The 11,672-nt window shown below is 27.2% G+C and overlaps 2 protein-coding genes across 10 annotated transcripts; one reads left to right on the forward strand and one right to left on the reverse strand.

Moving 5' to 3' along the window:
- Nucleotides 1-308: 308 nt before the first annotated feature.
- On the reverse strand, nucleotides 309-1,140 carry LOC118071898 (serine protease inhibitor I/II-like). Its single transcript, XM_035091379.1, has 3 exons — nucleotides 1,001-1,140; nucleotides 684-902; nucleotides 309-558 (listed from the first exon to the last, which is right to left on the reverse strand). The coding sequence occupies exons 1-3, from the start codon at nucleotides 1,038-1,040 to the stop codon at nucleotides 422-424; spliced, it is 396 nt and encodes a 131-aa protein (XP_034947270.1). The 5' UTR covers nucleotides 1,041-1,140; the 3' UTR covers nucleotides 309-421.
- A 171-nt stretch (nucleotides 1,141-1,311) lies between these two features.
- hoe1 (hoepel1) lies at nucleotides 1,312-7,830 on the forward strand. 9 transcript variants are annotated; one of them, XM_035091363.1, is made up of 16 exons: nucleotides 1,312-1,448; nucleotides 1,537-1,666; nucleotides 1,746-1,851; nucleotides 2,023-2,054; nucleotides 3,348-3,675; nucleotides 3,757-3,877; nucleotides 3,959-4,031; nucleotides 4,140-4,318; nucleotides 4,409-4,741; nucleotides 4,843-4,974; nucleotides 5,113-5,367; nucleotides 5,443-5,772; nucleotides 5,859-6,092; nucleotides 6,218-6,476; nucleotides 6,684-6,777; nucleotides 6,859-7,830. In XM_035091363.1, the coding sequence occupies exons 5-16, from the start codon at nucleotides 3,578-3,580 to the stop codon at nucleotides 6,977-6,979; spliced, it is 2,229 nt and encodes a 742-aa protein (XP_034947254.1). In that variant the 5' UTR covers nucleotides 1,312-1,448; nucleotides 1,537-1,666; nucleotides 1,746-1,851; nucleotides 2,023-2,054; nucleotides 3,348-3,577; the 3' UTR covers nucleotides 6,980-7,830. The 9 variants fall into 9 exon arrangements, with proteins under 9 accessions (XP_034947254.1, XP_034947253.1, XP_034947256.1 ...); XM_035091362.1 differs by lacking the exon at nucleotides 2,023-2,054; XM_035091365.1 differs by lacking the exon at nucleotides 2,023-2,054 and having other exon boundaries at nucleotides 3,361-3,675.
- The last annotated feature ends 3,842 nt before the right edge of the window (nucleotides 7,831-11,672 follow it).

Raw genomic sequence — 11,672 nt, forward strand, 5'->3', positions numbered from 1 at the left:
CGTAGTTTACAACAGTCAACTTGGCGCTACCGTCGCAACAATCGATAGTGGGGGAAACGATGCCAGCGCTTTATATAAGTACTAAAACTTTAATTAAAAAGAGCGCACTATTTGAAATTAAAAATTAATTTCTTTTATAAAGTAAAAAATTGTTTACACCTTTTACAGTTTTTTTAAAAGGAAGGTTTAATTTTAAACAGAGTATTATTGTTGATTAAAGTTTATTTATCAACTATAAAAAATACAATTATAAATATAAAATAATTTATATTCATTACAGCATAAAAAAAATTTAAATTTGCGAAAAATATTCAAAATGAGAAGTTTTATATTTAACAATTAATAAATAAATAATATTTATCATTATATCAATCACTATTGATTGTTATTAAAAAATTTTTGATTTTATAAAAACTGTTATCTACGCAGACACTGAAGGTCGGAAGCAAGCTTTCATTGTACAAACAGCATTTCTTCCATCAGGAGTACATAAACAACTGTTGCACTCGCTGTAGAATCGTTGACGAGGTTCACAAGGAGTTCCGGGAACCCATAGAGCTGTTAACAAAGTTCAATGATATGTCATGAATTAGTTATACTTTTAAACAAAATAAATTACACATAAGTTAATATAAAAATGTATTCATTGCAAATTGAACAATAGTATCAAAATAGATACTTACGACCCCATGGCTCTTGAGGAACATCATCTGATACAGATCTCTTTTCTGGAGGGTGAACACACTTCATCCTTGTGCAAGCAAGAGAAGTTTCTTCATAACAAGTACAGGTATTACAATCTACTTTGTACTTCCTTCCAACTTCACACCTTTCAGGAGCTTCATCAACAACGATATAATCATCATTGCTAATACTTGCTGAGTATACTCCAACAATTAGGACTGCAAAAAAAATGATTGATTTCATATTTATTTTATTTCTAAAATTTATTATCAAATACCAGTTTTGATAAATTATTAAAAAAATTAATGATGCTTACCAGTAGCAATAGTGAAAAGTACAGCAGTTTTTGCAAACATCTTGATTTGTGGAGTTATAAAATTTAATAACTTGACTTATTTTATTTTTTTCAGTTGCTTCTTCAACTGTTCACTTGATCTGAATGATGATTGCAGTCGGAGTCGGGTAATTAAATACTGGTGAAATTGGCAGTTAATGTGGGGGAGTCAGCCAATCGCTGTTAAGATAAATTTTAAGAGTCAATAGTCAATACTCAAGGAAACCACTATTATCTTGTTATCCAGTGAATAATCTTTCGTAGAATTTTTTCAAATGACTCTTGATTGTGTCAATATTGGCTGTGCCAAGTTGTCTTTATTTTTAGTTCGCAACATAAAAGGATAAATGTGTAAAAATGTATACTTTTAGTCATCTTTTAGATCAATTAGTTGATAATACATTTTTTGCAAATCATGTATGAGATTAAGGTTGTTAAATATACAATATAAAATTTTAATAATTATTTATAAAAAGACTAATTAGATTAAACTAACATTTTTTATTTACCTGAGGCAGATTTGCAAGACAAACAACAAATGTAACAGTGATAAGATTTTGCATATGACTTATAATGTCTATTTAACTATTATTTAGACTATGATCTACATTTCCACAATTAAATAAATAATATATTCCACTCTTCTTGGTAAGTATCATGGGATTTTCCCGTTAATAAAATGTACATTATAAACTTTAAATATTTAATATTATTATCGTATTAATAGATACCCTTTTAAACTTAAAAACCCAAGAGAATTGATGAGAGTACCAACAGCATCACTTATCTTTTCTTGTTTATACAAGACATAACAGAAATTTGAAAATAAAATGGTAAATAATTCAAACTAAATTTATTTTCAGTATAATAAAAAATATGGTCATAAAAATTCAATAATGTTAATTATGTAAAAAACAGAAAAAAAACAACTCCGCTAATTAATAATGATAAATTAATTAATTAACATGTTTTTTTTGTTTTATTGATCATAAATGTGAAAGAAGATGCTAGAAAAATGATCGATATTACAAAAAAGGTAATTATGATTAAATTGTATCGATAACAATTAAAAAGATGATTTAATCGACTATTTAAAGCGTATCTTAGAAATCATCGACGTCTCAAGATGATATTTTAATTAACAAATAAAACCTCGAAAAAATATTTATCAAATGATGAATCACTATGAGATTGAGTGCATTGATTGATGCAATTTATCAATTACATTGACTAAATGAATAATAATAGAAAATTCTGCAATTATATCTGATCAATACTTTCACTGTAATTATTACTGCTTTAAAAAAAAAGTATTCATTATCCAAAATAGAGTAGTGATTAAATTTTTTAATTGATAAAATAATGTCATAAGTCAGGGTCAACACGTGTGTTCTACGAATTATGTTTATGTAATATTTATTATTTCAGAATTTCCTAATTTTTTTTTTGCAAACTTTTTTGTCAGATTTGTTAGGGTATTTATAAATTCAGAAATATTATTTATGTTTTATATTCTTTACTGATAATTTATGACTATCCAGATATTTCGTGGATAAATTTGCTTTCATAAGTCACGTATGCTTGTGGACTTAATGGCCGGATTAATCTGTGTAATGTTATCGAATTATAAATGTGTCTAGATTCGATATTAAAATATAAACCTGTAAACAATAAATGTTGATTAATAATCATTATTTATTATAAATTTTTAGTTTAATTAGAATTTAATGGTTACATCCATTTGAGTTCCAGGATCAAGAGAAATGCATTCGTTAGAATAGTAATAGAAAAGAAATAATTTAATTATAAAAATTTTAAATAGAATAACAGTACAGATCAGATATTCAACTGATTTCGTATAGTCCACTGATAAAATTATGAAAAAAATATTATTCGTTGACTTCAAATGAAAACAAAAAACATCATTGTTTTTCTTCGTCTGTTCTCATGTTTTTATTTACTGAAATTTTTTTTATAAATTGTTATTCAACGAAAAAGTTCTTTGATCAAGAAGTAGCAGATTTAAAAATCTTGAAGATTTTATAAATCACTCTGTAACTACAAAAAATTAATAAAAAATGAAGATCAATTAATCGATAAAAATATTTAATCATCACGGCCTTCATTGTTAAATCTTTTTATCACTTGTTTTTTGATCGGTCCACCAGATTGATTCAATATCAAAAAATTATAATAATATTATATATTTTTCCAATTAGAATCTATATTTAAAATAACTTCTTATAAGAAATAAAAAATAATAATATTGATCAGTTGACATATTTTTACTGTGTCTGATTTGCATTTATAATTCATCAATTAATTTCAGATGTCTTTTCTAGTCGACACAAGTGAAGATGAAACAGATCTAGAGACTCCTAAGTACCTCAGGCGAATACAAGTGAATTTATTGAATAATAATAGTAATACATTATTATATCTTCTATAAGCATTATTTTTTCAACCACTTCAAAAGAATTTTTATAAATATGAAGTCAACTTCCTGACGATATACGTCTGAGACCTAAACTGATTAATATTCATCAAGATGTTCATAATATGATTTTAAATATTAATAATAGTAACAATTTAAATGCTGTGATTAGTGATAAAGTGATTTTAAAGATGCCTTTAATTAATAAAACTCCATATTCCCAGTGAGTTACTTCAAGTATGACTTATTTACTTATATATTAGATCGTAGAAAATTAATTGGAAAAGGAATTTGATTTTTGCAGTGTACGAAAATCTACAGAATATGGAACTATTCATCATGAAAGGTCCAATATTTTCATACAGAAATCATTCTTTCGATATTGCAAATTAATATTTCTTATTTGTTGCTGGGCAACATTTACAGTAAGTTAGAAATTCTATTAAAAAATTTTAATAAATAAAATAATAATGATAATAATAATAAACAATCATGTTTATTTTTAGTTACTGTTAATGATCAAGAATGAAAAACACAGTGTGATGCATATGCTATCAGTGTCAAGTTCTCAAGTACACAGTATCCTTTCATTCTCATCTAATATTTGCTTTTCTTGAGCACATTCGTATACTATTTCTCATATGAAATATTATACATATGTCATATTTTTTCCTTAACTCACTTCAGAATTTGTGATCGCTGAACAGCTAATAAGTAATCAAGTTTCTCTGGAACTTGAGGGTCCATTTATATCTCCCACGCAAACAGATCATACTAATGCTAATTTGTCATCATCCAGCCTTACTATCTGGCTTGAGTTGATTGAAAAAGATAAAATGAACAACATGGACAATACTAGTGCGCAAGTAGTATTATTTATTAACATCAAATTCGCATTTTAATTTGTTTCTTACTCATCTGGGTGATGATAAAATTGAAAAAATAATTCTTTACAGATCTTATCGACACCGTGGATCATATCTATTTCTTCTCCAGAGCTAAATCTGACATCTGTTCAAAAACAACAGAAAACCTTCGACGTAAATTACAGCCTTAATAATCAAACAAACATCACCATTTCTGTAAATTTAAAAACAAATTTACAGAAGAGTTTTCCTGTTTCCATTATTTATGATTTATCTCCAATCAACCAGAATGATGGCATATTTTATGGAACAATAGTTCTCATTGGATTATACATATTAATTATTTTCGACGTCATTCATCGAGCTTTTGCAGCCATAATTGCATCCACAATGTCTCTTGGAATTTTAGCTTTGTGTAATCAAGTAAATTTGCTTGAAATCATCTTTTATAACGCTAACAATAATCATTATAATCAATAAAACTTTTTTTAAATAGTTTTTTGATTTAGTAAACATTTTTTTAGCGTCCTACGACAACAGAAATAGTATCATGGATTGACATTGATACTATTTTACTCCTGTTTTCAATGATGATTCTTGTGGCATTATTTGGAGAAACAGGAATTTTCGATTACTTGGCAGTGATAGCTTATAAAGTAATTTTTAAATGTTTTTTTTTAGATATTTTTTATAATAATTACCCTGACCAAGTATTAAGCTGATTAGTTAAATATGATTAATGTCAAATAATCCATCAAAAAAAATGAATAAAATATGCTATTAATCACTCACAGATAACCGGTGGAAAAATGTGGCCGTTAATTTTTATTCTCTGTTTCTTCACTGCTATTATGTCTTCTTTTTTGGACAATACAACCATGGTCCTTTTGATGACCCCTGTGACCATCAGGCTTTGTGAAGTCATGGAAATAAACCCAGTCCCCATTCTCATCACCACCGTCATTTCCTCGAATATCGGAGGAACTCTGACACCTGTTGGAGATCCCCCAAACGTTATAATCACATCTAATTATAACGTAATTAATGCGGTAAAATATAGTTTTTTTTTTAAATTTTATTAAAATTATTCGAGAAATGTTAGTAATATTTGTAAAAATTTTCAGGGTATTAATTTTAACACATTTTTACTTCATATGTCTATGGGAGTTATTCTTGCATTTCTAGTAGCTTGTGTTCAGCTACGGTTTTATTTTCGAGATCCTAAAGATTTAGGATATGATGAACCTCAAGACGTTCAAGAGTTGAGGCACGAAATAGCTATTTGGCAGAGAGCAGCATCAAGTTTGTCAAATTATAGTCGAGAAGAAAAGCTTGTTCGTGAAATTCTTCTTAAGAAAGTACAAAGATTGTATACTTCATTATCAAATAAATTGACAAATCATCATGGACAGATAGCAAAGTACAAAATGACACTTGAAGAATTACAAGAAAGAGTAAGTTCAATAAATAATAACCATATTAAGTATCTATTTAGATGATGAAAAAAAAAGTATATAAATATATTCTGTCATTTTTTTAGTATCCTATTCGAGACAAATGGTTATTAGTAAAATGTAGTTTGGCTCTGATGTTTATCATTACACTGTTCTTTCTACATCATTTGCCATATGTAAACTTGTCTCTGGGCTGGACGACCTTGTTAGGTGTTTTTCTTCTTCTCATTTCAGCTGATACAAAGGATTTTGACGGCATATTGGCACGTGTAGAGTGGAGTACCTTGATATTCTTTGCGGCCTTGTTTATCCTTATGGAGGTCAGACTGGATTTATTTTATTTTAATTTCTTAGAATATTATTCTACATGTTTTTTTGCTTATCTGTTCGTTGACCTCTTACACTACTGGAGAACCGTTCGAGTAAATATTTAGTCATATTTTAGGCGCTTTCACGAATGGGATTGATTGCTTGGATTGGAAAGCAAACTGAATGGGTTATTTTGTCAGTTAATGAGGAGTCTAGACTTGCTACTGCAATTCTTCTTGTTCTATGGGTATCAGCATTAGCAAGTGCTCTTGTTGATAATGTTCCTTTAACAACCATGATGATAAGACTTGTAATCAATCTATCAAAAAATGATGAACTTGGATTGCCTCTTCAACCCTTGGTTTGGGCCTTGGCCTTTGGTGCTTGTATGGGAGGTAAGAGAAAGCTCGTGATTATAGAAATTTCGAGATTCAATGATGTAATGACGTTGATGATAGCATCAATCGCTATTGTAAGATTTTTATCATGCCAATGATAAGTGATTATAATCTCTTTAACAACTGTAATTTTATTACTACCATGAGATATATCATGAGTTTATATTGTTTTACTGATTAAGAGACCTTTTACCTTTTTTTCAGGTAACGCTACTTTAATTGGAGCTTCTGCTAATGTTGTTTGTGCTGGAGTTGCTGAACAACATGGATATCGATTTACATTTATGCAATATTTCAAGTAATTATTCTTTCTTTTCAAAATATTCCACTTGATGATTCAAAGATAAATAAGTTAATTAAATGTGTTTTTGTAGAGTAGGATTTCCAGTTATGTTGAGCACAATTTCAGTTGTTTCCATTTATCTGATCATAGCTCATGTAATTTTTCAATGGCACTGAAGAAAAATATTTCTGAAAAATATAAAAAAATAGCCATATAATGAATAGTTAAAAATTGCTTTATTTATTATCGTTTTTTGACAAAATTTTTGTTTGATAAAAAAATTATTATTTTCCTATTTAATTATGTGATTAAATATAAAGTACATACTTCATTTAAATAAATAAAACATTTGGAAAGAAGAATTCTGCAGTATCAGCGAGAATGTTATCTTCATAAATTTGTTTAATGCAAACATTGGGAATCCCAGTGAAACAGTATACCTGCAGGTGGCACTGACTGGTTGAAGTACTTTCTAAAAAATTTTAAATTGATAAATAAATTTTCTTCAATGAAGAACGAATAAATTATAAAATACATAAAAATGTCATGATGATTTTTTTAATGAACAATATGATTTTTCAAAGATTAATAACATGATTTTCATGAAATAATGGTCTTATGTCCTTGATTAAGATAAATATCATAGTTTATAATTTATAAATGCAAAATCTAATTTTTTCATTCATATGATTCAGTAGTAAGGAAAAATTAATAAATATTTATATACAAGTGGAAAATAACGTTATCCAGATGTTTATTGAAATCAATCATTCATTTTTCGACCTAGAAATTTAGAGATTTAAATTGTTAAATGACTTGACATTTTGCAAAATTCTAAAGCAGATGAATGGTTTAAATAATACCATTCAAGCTTGTAATCAGTTAATCGTAGAGTAGTAAACAAAGTTTACATCTGATGAGAAAATAAATATATAAAATAACAGATATAGTAAGTTAAAATTATGAAGTAATTTAAAATAAATGACAAACAATATTTACTAATGACTTTTATGTTGGATGATTTACAAGATGATTTTTCTATCGACAGCTATAAATAATTAAATTATCAGCAAGGCTAGAGTGTGATTAAAATAACTATTATAATTATTTTAATACATAAAATAAACATGATCTTTTGTGAAAAACATTTGTCATTATTTACATTGTCTGTTAGAAAAAAACGATATGACATAAATTAAACTTTGAACATTGATGTCTATTAGATTTTAATATTGACAGTTTTGACAATGATGAAAAGAACTTTGCCGACTCTTCAAACAATTGGTGGTTAAAACCAAAGGATTGGTTCTTGCAAAAGCTTTACGTAACAAAGTTGAATTTTTTCGTCGACTGACAATGAACTGAGATGACTTGGTACCATCGAAAAAAAGAATCGGAATACGCAACAGGAAAAGAATACTGATGAACTTTTGTTTGTTCAAGTTTTTATTGATGATTTTCAATGTTATATCCTATTATGTTGACAGGTACATGGAAACATTAATAACTAGTTAATGACAAGAAAGAATATCTAAACTGAAAACAATTCGTCACCACCAGGAACCAATAATCATCATTTTCGAGATCTATAATTCAACAATTTGTTAATGAATGCAAAAACGATAAAGAAAAAATTATTTACTGAAACTTTTACGTCAATAGAAGGATCAACAGTCGTTTATTTATTCAAATTTATATTCGACAAATGTACAATAAATACCAATTATTATCATTAAACTCTGACCTAATACAAAACGTAACATAATTATGATGACGTGGTTCGAAAATCTCATCAAAAAATTTTTTTACAAAGATATAATTACACTTTGTATGAATAATAGAAAAGTTAACCGATTACATTTTATTCAAGTGAAATAAATCATTATAAATTATAGAACAATTAATTAATAACAGTCAGTAATTAACATGACACTCATTTAAAAAGACACTAAATGAATATTCCCTAACATCAATAGTTAGATAAGAATATGATTAATATTTATTTAATTCTCTTGGTTACAGATGAGACATTTTCTTCACTAATAACTCATTGTTTAAAATAAAAATTGATTATAAAATGAAACAAAAAAAAAAAGAAGGAAGTAATATTCTATTCGAAATTGTGTAATACTTTTTTTCTAAAATATTGTTATAAAGGGAAGATAGCATATTAATAATCATCATCCGCTAACGAATTCAATAAACATTGACGACGAGTTCTCAGAACAAAAAGTCGATCTAATTATGTAGATTTTTGGAATATTCATTTCTGTAGAAATTCCGAGAACCTTTAATGCAATGCTGAATATCGATATATAAACCGATAATAGTAACACATTATTAATTCTACTTAACTTTACATTGAGTTAATCAGATGGAACATTGCGTAGTATCTTCTTAATGTAGCAGTAAAGTATTTTAACGAGCATGATGCTGATAATAGAAACTTGTACTGTAATCTTTCACCTTCACCAATTTTCTTGATAAGATTGTGCGTACTCTAAAGCGGAAACACATAGATGAGGATTGCCAGGGAAATGTGCGTACCTCAGAATAACTCGAATGGGGCCAAGATCCTGTTACTCTGAGGGATAAATTACCTGACGTAAGCTCATAGTATTAATATAAGTAGACTCTTTTACCATACTGAGACTTCCTACATGTGTGAGCGAGAGTGGATTATTTTATTTACATACATAGTAGATAAATTTTAGTCTACAGTCACTGTCTGTTATGCTAAGAATTCAGGTCTAGATCATTGATGAAATATAAAAGTTAAATAGCTTTTGTTTTTTTTCGTTGATTTATTCGAGTATAGAATCAAAGCATCCTTTATTAATGATTGGAGATGGAAAAAATCTCGAATAATCAAATAAATTGATTCAATTCTTTGAAACAGTCATAAAAATTATGCAATTAATTTTTTTTCAAGAAGTGTAATTCTAATCAAGTAAATGAACACATAATTGATAATATTTTTTTTTAGTAAAAGATTATAGTGAGAATTATTTATCACAAAATATTTATTATTAATCAGTATGGTATAAAGTTTAGTATCTACATATAAATCGCCTGAAGCTAAAATGAACTAAAGGTGAAAATTGATTACACTTTTAGCAAGGATAATTTTCATCATCAAGCATAATTCCATTCACGTTTTACTAAGCTAGAAACAATCCTTTTATTTCCTGACTCTTGATCGAAAAACATTCGCTGGTACTCGATTAGCACAAACGAGTTAGTAGAGAAACGCATCAGGGAGGAATGAGGCAAGTAGCACGTCGAGTTCTATAAAAGAAACGTCAAATTAAAAAAAAAAAAAGGAAAAAAATAAGACAACTGCATAAAAAATCTATAAACGAATGATAAGAAGTCTGGAAAAGTAGTAAAAAATTTAATACTACTGTAAAATGACTGAGAGAAGTTTATTTTTATTTCGTTTCAAATTTTATCATCCTTCTATTGCTTCAGAATATTTTTTCAAGCATCTAAAATTTTATTTTTGGACAAAGAAGCTTTTATTACAACAAAAAATCCAAAAACAAATCATCAATACGCCTTTGCGTCTGTCAGAGACGTTATCTAATGGAAATGATAGAGTATCACATATTACTTCTTGTCTGATGATAATACCCTTTTTTTAGTTGTTCTTTCACCTCAATTAATTATTTATCAACCGAATGAAGAATATTAGTATGCAATACTCATTAATTATGCAATTCATGATGACGGGATAATATTTTTAAGGCAGTGGAATTGTGTCACTGAGAATATTCTAGATAGATAATAATATTGTTTATAATTAATTAAATCATTTCCAAAACAATAATTATCGAAAGCTACAATTAAGTAAATATTAGTCACAACAATCTAATAACTGGTATAACTAAGTTTCTGAAACTTCTCAAGCCAATCAAATTGGTGGTCTCAATGATGACTATTTATATACAAAGTATGATACGAATTGATAAAAAATTTACTTCAGAATGTTCTAGTTCTTGAATATCAATGATGCTTGATATTTAAGATCAAAAAGTTAGTAATAAGACAAATAAATTTCATATTAATTTGATTAAATAATTTCAAGGGCTATAATTTATAAATATTAGTATTGTGATAACAGTAATTAATTGATAATTGTATTAATCATTAATTAATTAATTTAAAAAGTAATGAAAAATGTGAAATAGAAAATATTTTATGCAAATGAAACAAATAAATTAAATAAATAAATTTTTTAGATGATTGATATACTTCCCTTTTCAATATTCATAAATTCTTTGAACTTGAAATAAATGATTTTATACATACTGACGTACGCTTTATTGACATGAGGTATTCCTTGAGCTGATTAATAATACTATCGGACTTTTCCAATGATCCATTCCTCAAAAAAAATGCACAGACTTTGAACCGAAACCTGGAAGAATAACACAAACATGTCAATTTTAAATTCCAGTCAACAAAATAATAAAAAAAGTTGCCTTCACAGGAAACCTATTATATAAATTTATATGTTGATCATATAATTATATTATGTAAACTCTCTCAAATTAAAAAATCAAGGAAGTAGGCAAAAAATTTGACATTTATCGAATTTCAACTTTACCCTATCACATTTGAAAACAATCAAATAGAGTAATAATCTTGACCTAAGTCGAACCTTAACGGTAAATAATAGCGAAGAGTTCAATTCTACAAAGTTGCACAGGCACGAGCATCAGCTTTCAGGATCAAGGTCATGTCTTACAAAGAACTGAATTTAATATTCGAATATTATGACGTTAATTCCTGAAAAAAATAAATCTTCATTATTTTATTACTTTTTTAGCGATAAATTTATCAATTTTCGGCTTCATTCAAATTGTTTTAATATGTTAGAAAATCCCTAAGCTTTTATTATCTTTTCC

This window comes from Chelonus insularis, unplaced genomic scaffold, assembly GCF_013357705.1.
Source record: "Chelonus insularis isolate UGA/USDA-ARS -01 unplaced genomic scaffold, ASM1335770v1 contig_88_pilon, whole genome shotgun sequence".
Classification (NCBI taxonomy): Eukaryota; Metazoa; Arthropoda; class Insecta; order Hymenoptera; family Braconidae; genus Chelonus; species Chelonus insularis.

Excerpts from the sequence above, each read along its gene's own strand:
- hoe1 (XM_035091363.1), top strand. The coding sequence starts at position 3,578 with ATGATTTTAAATATTAATAATAGTAACAATTTAAATGCTGTGATTAGT. Across the intron at positions 5,773-5,858 it reads TTGAAGAATTACAAGAAAGA|TATCCTATTCGAGACAAATG; the intron begins GTAAGTTCAATA and ends TCATTTTTTTAG. Across the intron at positions 6,778-6,858 it reads ACATTTATGCAATATTTCAA|GATTTCCAGTTATGTTGAGC; the intron begins GTAATTATTCTT and ends TTTGTAGAGTAG.
- LOC118071898 (XM_035091379.1), bottom strand. The coding sequence starts at position 1,040 with ATGTTTGCAAAAACTGCTGTACTTTTCACTATTGCTACTG. Across the intron at positions 903-1,000 it reads ACTTTTCACTATTGCTACTG|TCCTAATTGTTGGAGTATAC; the intron begins GTAAGCATCATT and ends TTTTTTTTGCAG. Across the intron at positions 559-683 it reads TCCTCAAGAGCCATGGGGTC|CTCTATGGGTTCCCGGAACT; the intron begins GTAAGTATCTAT and ends CTTTGTTAACAG.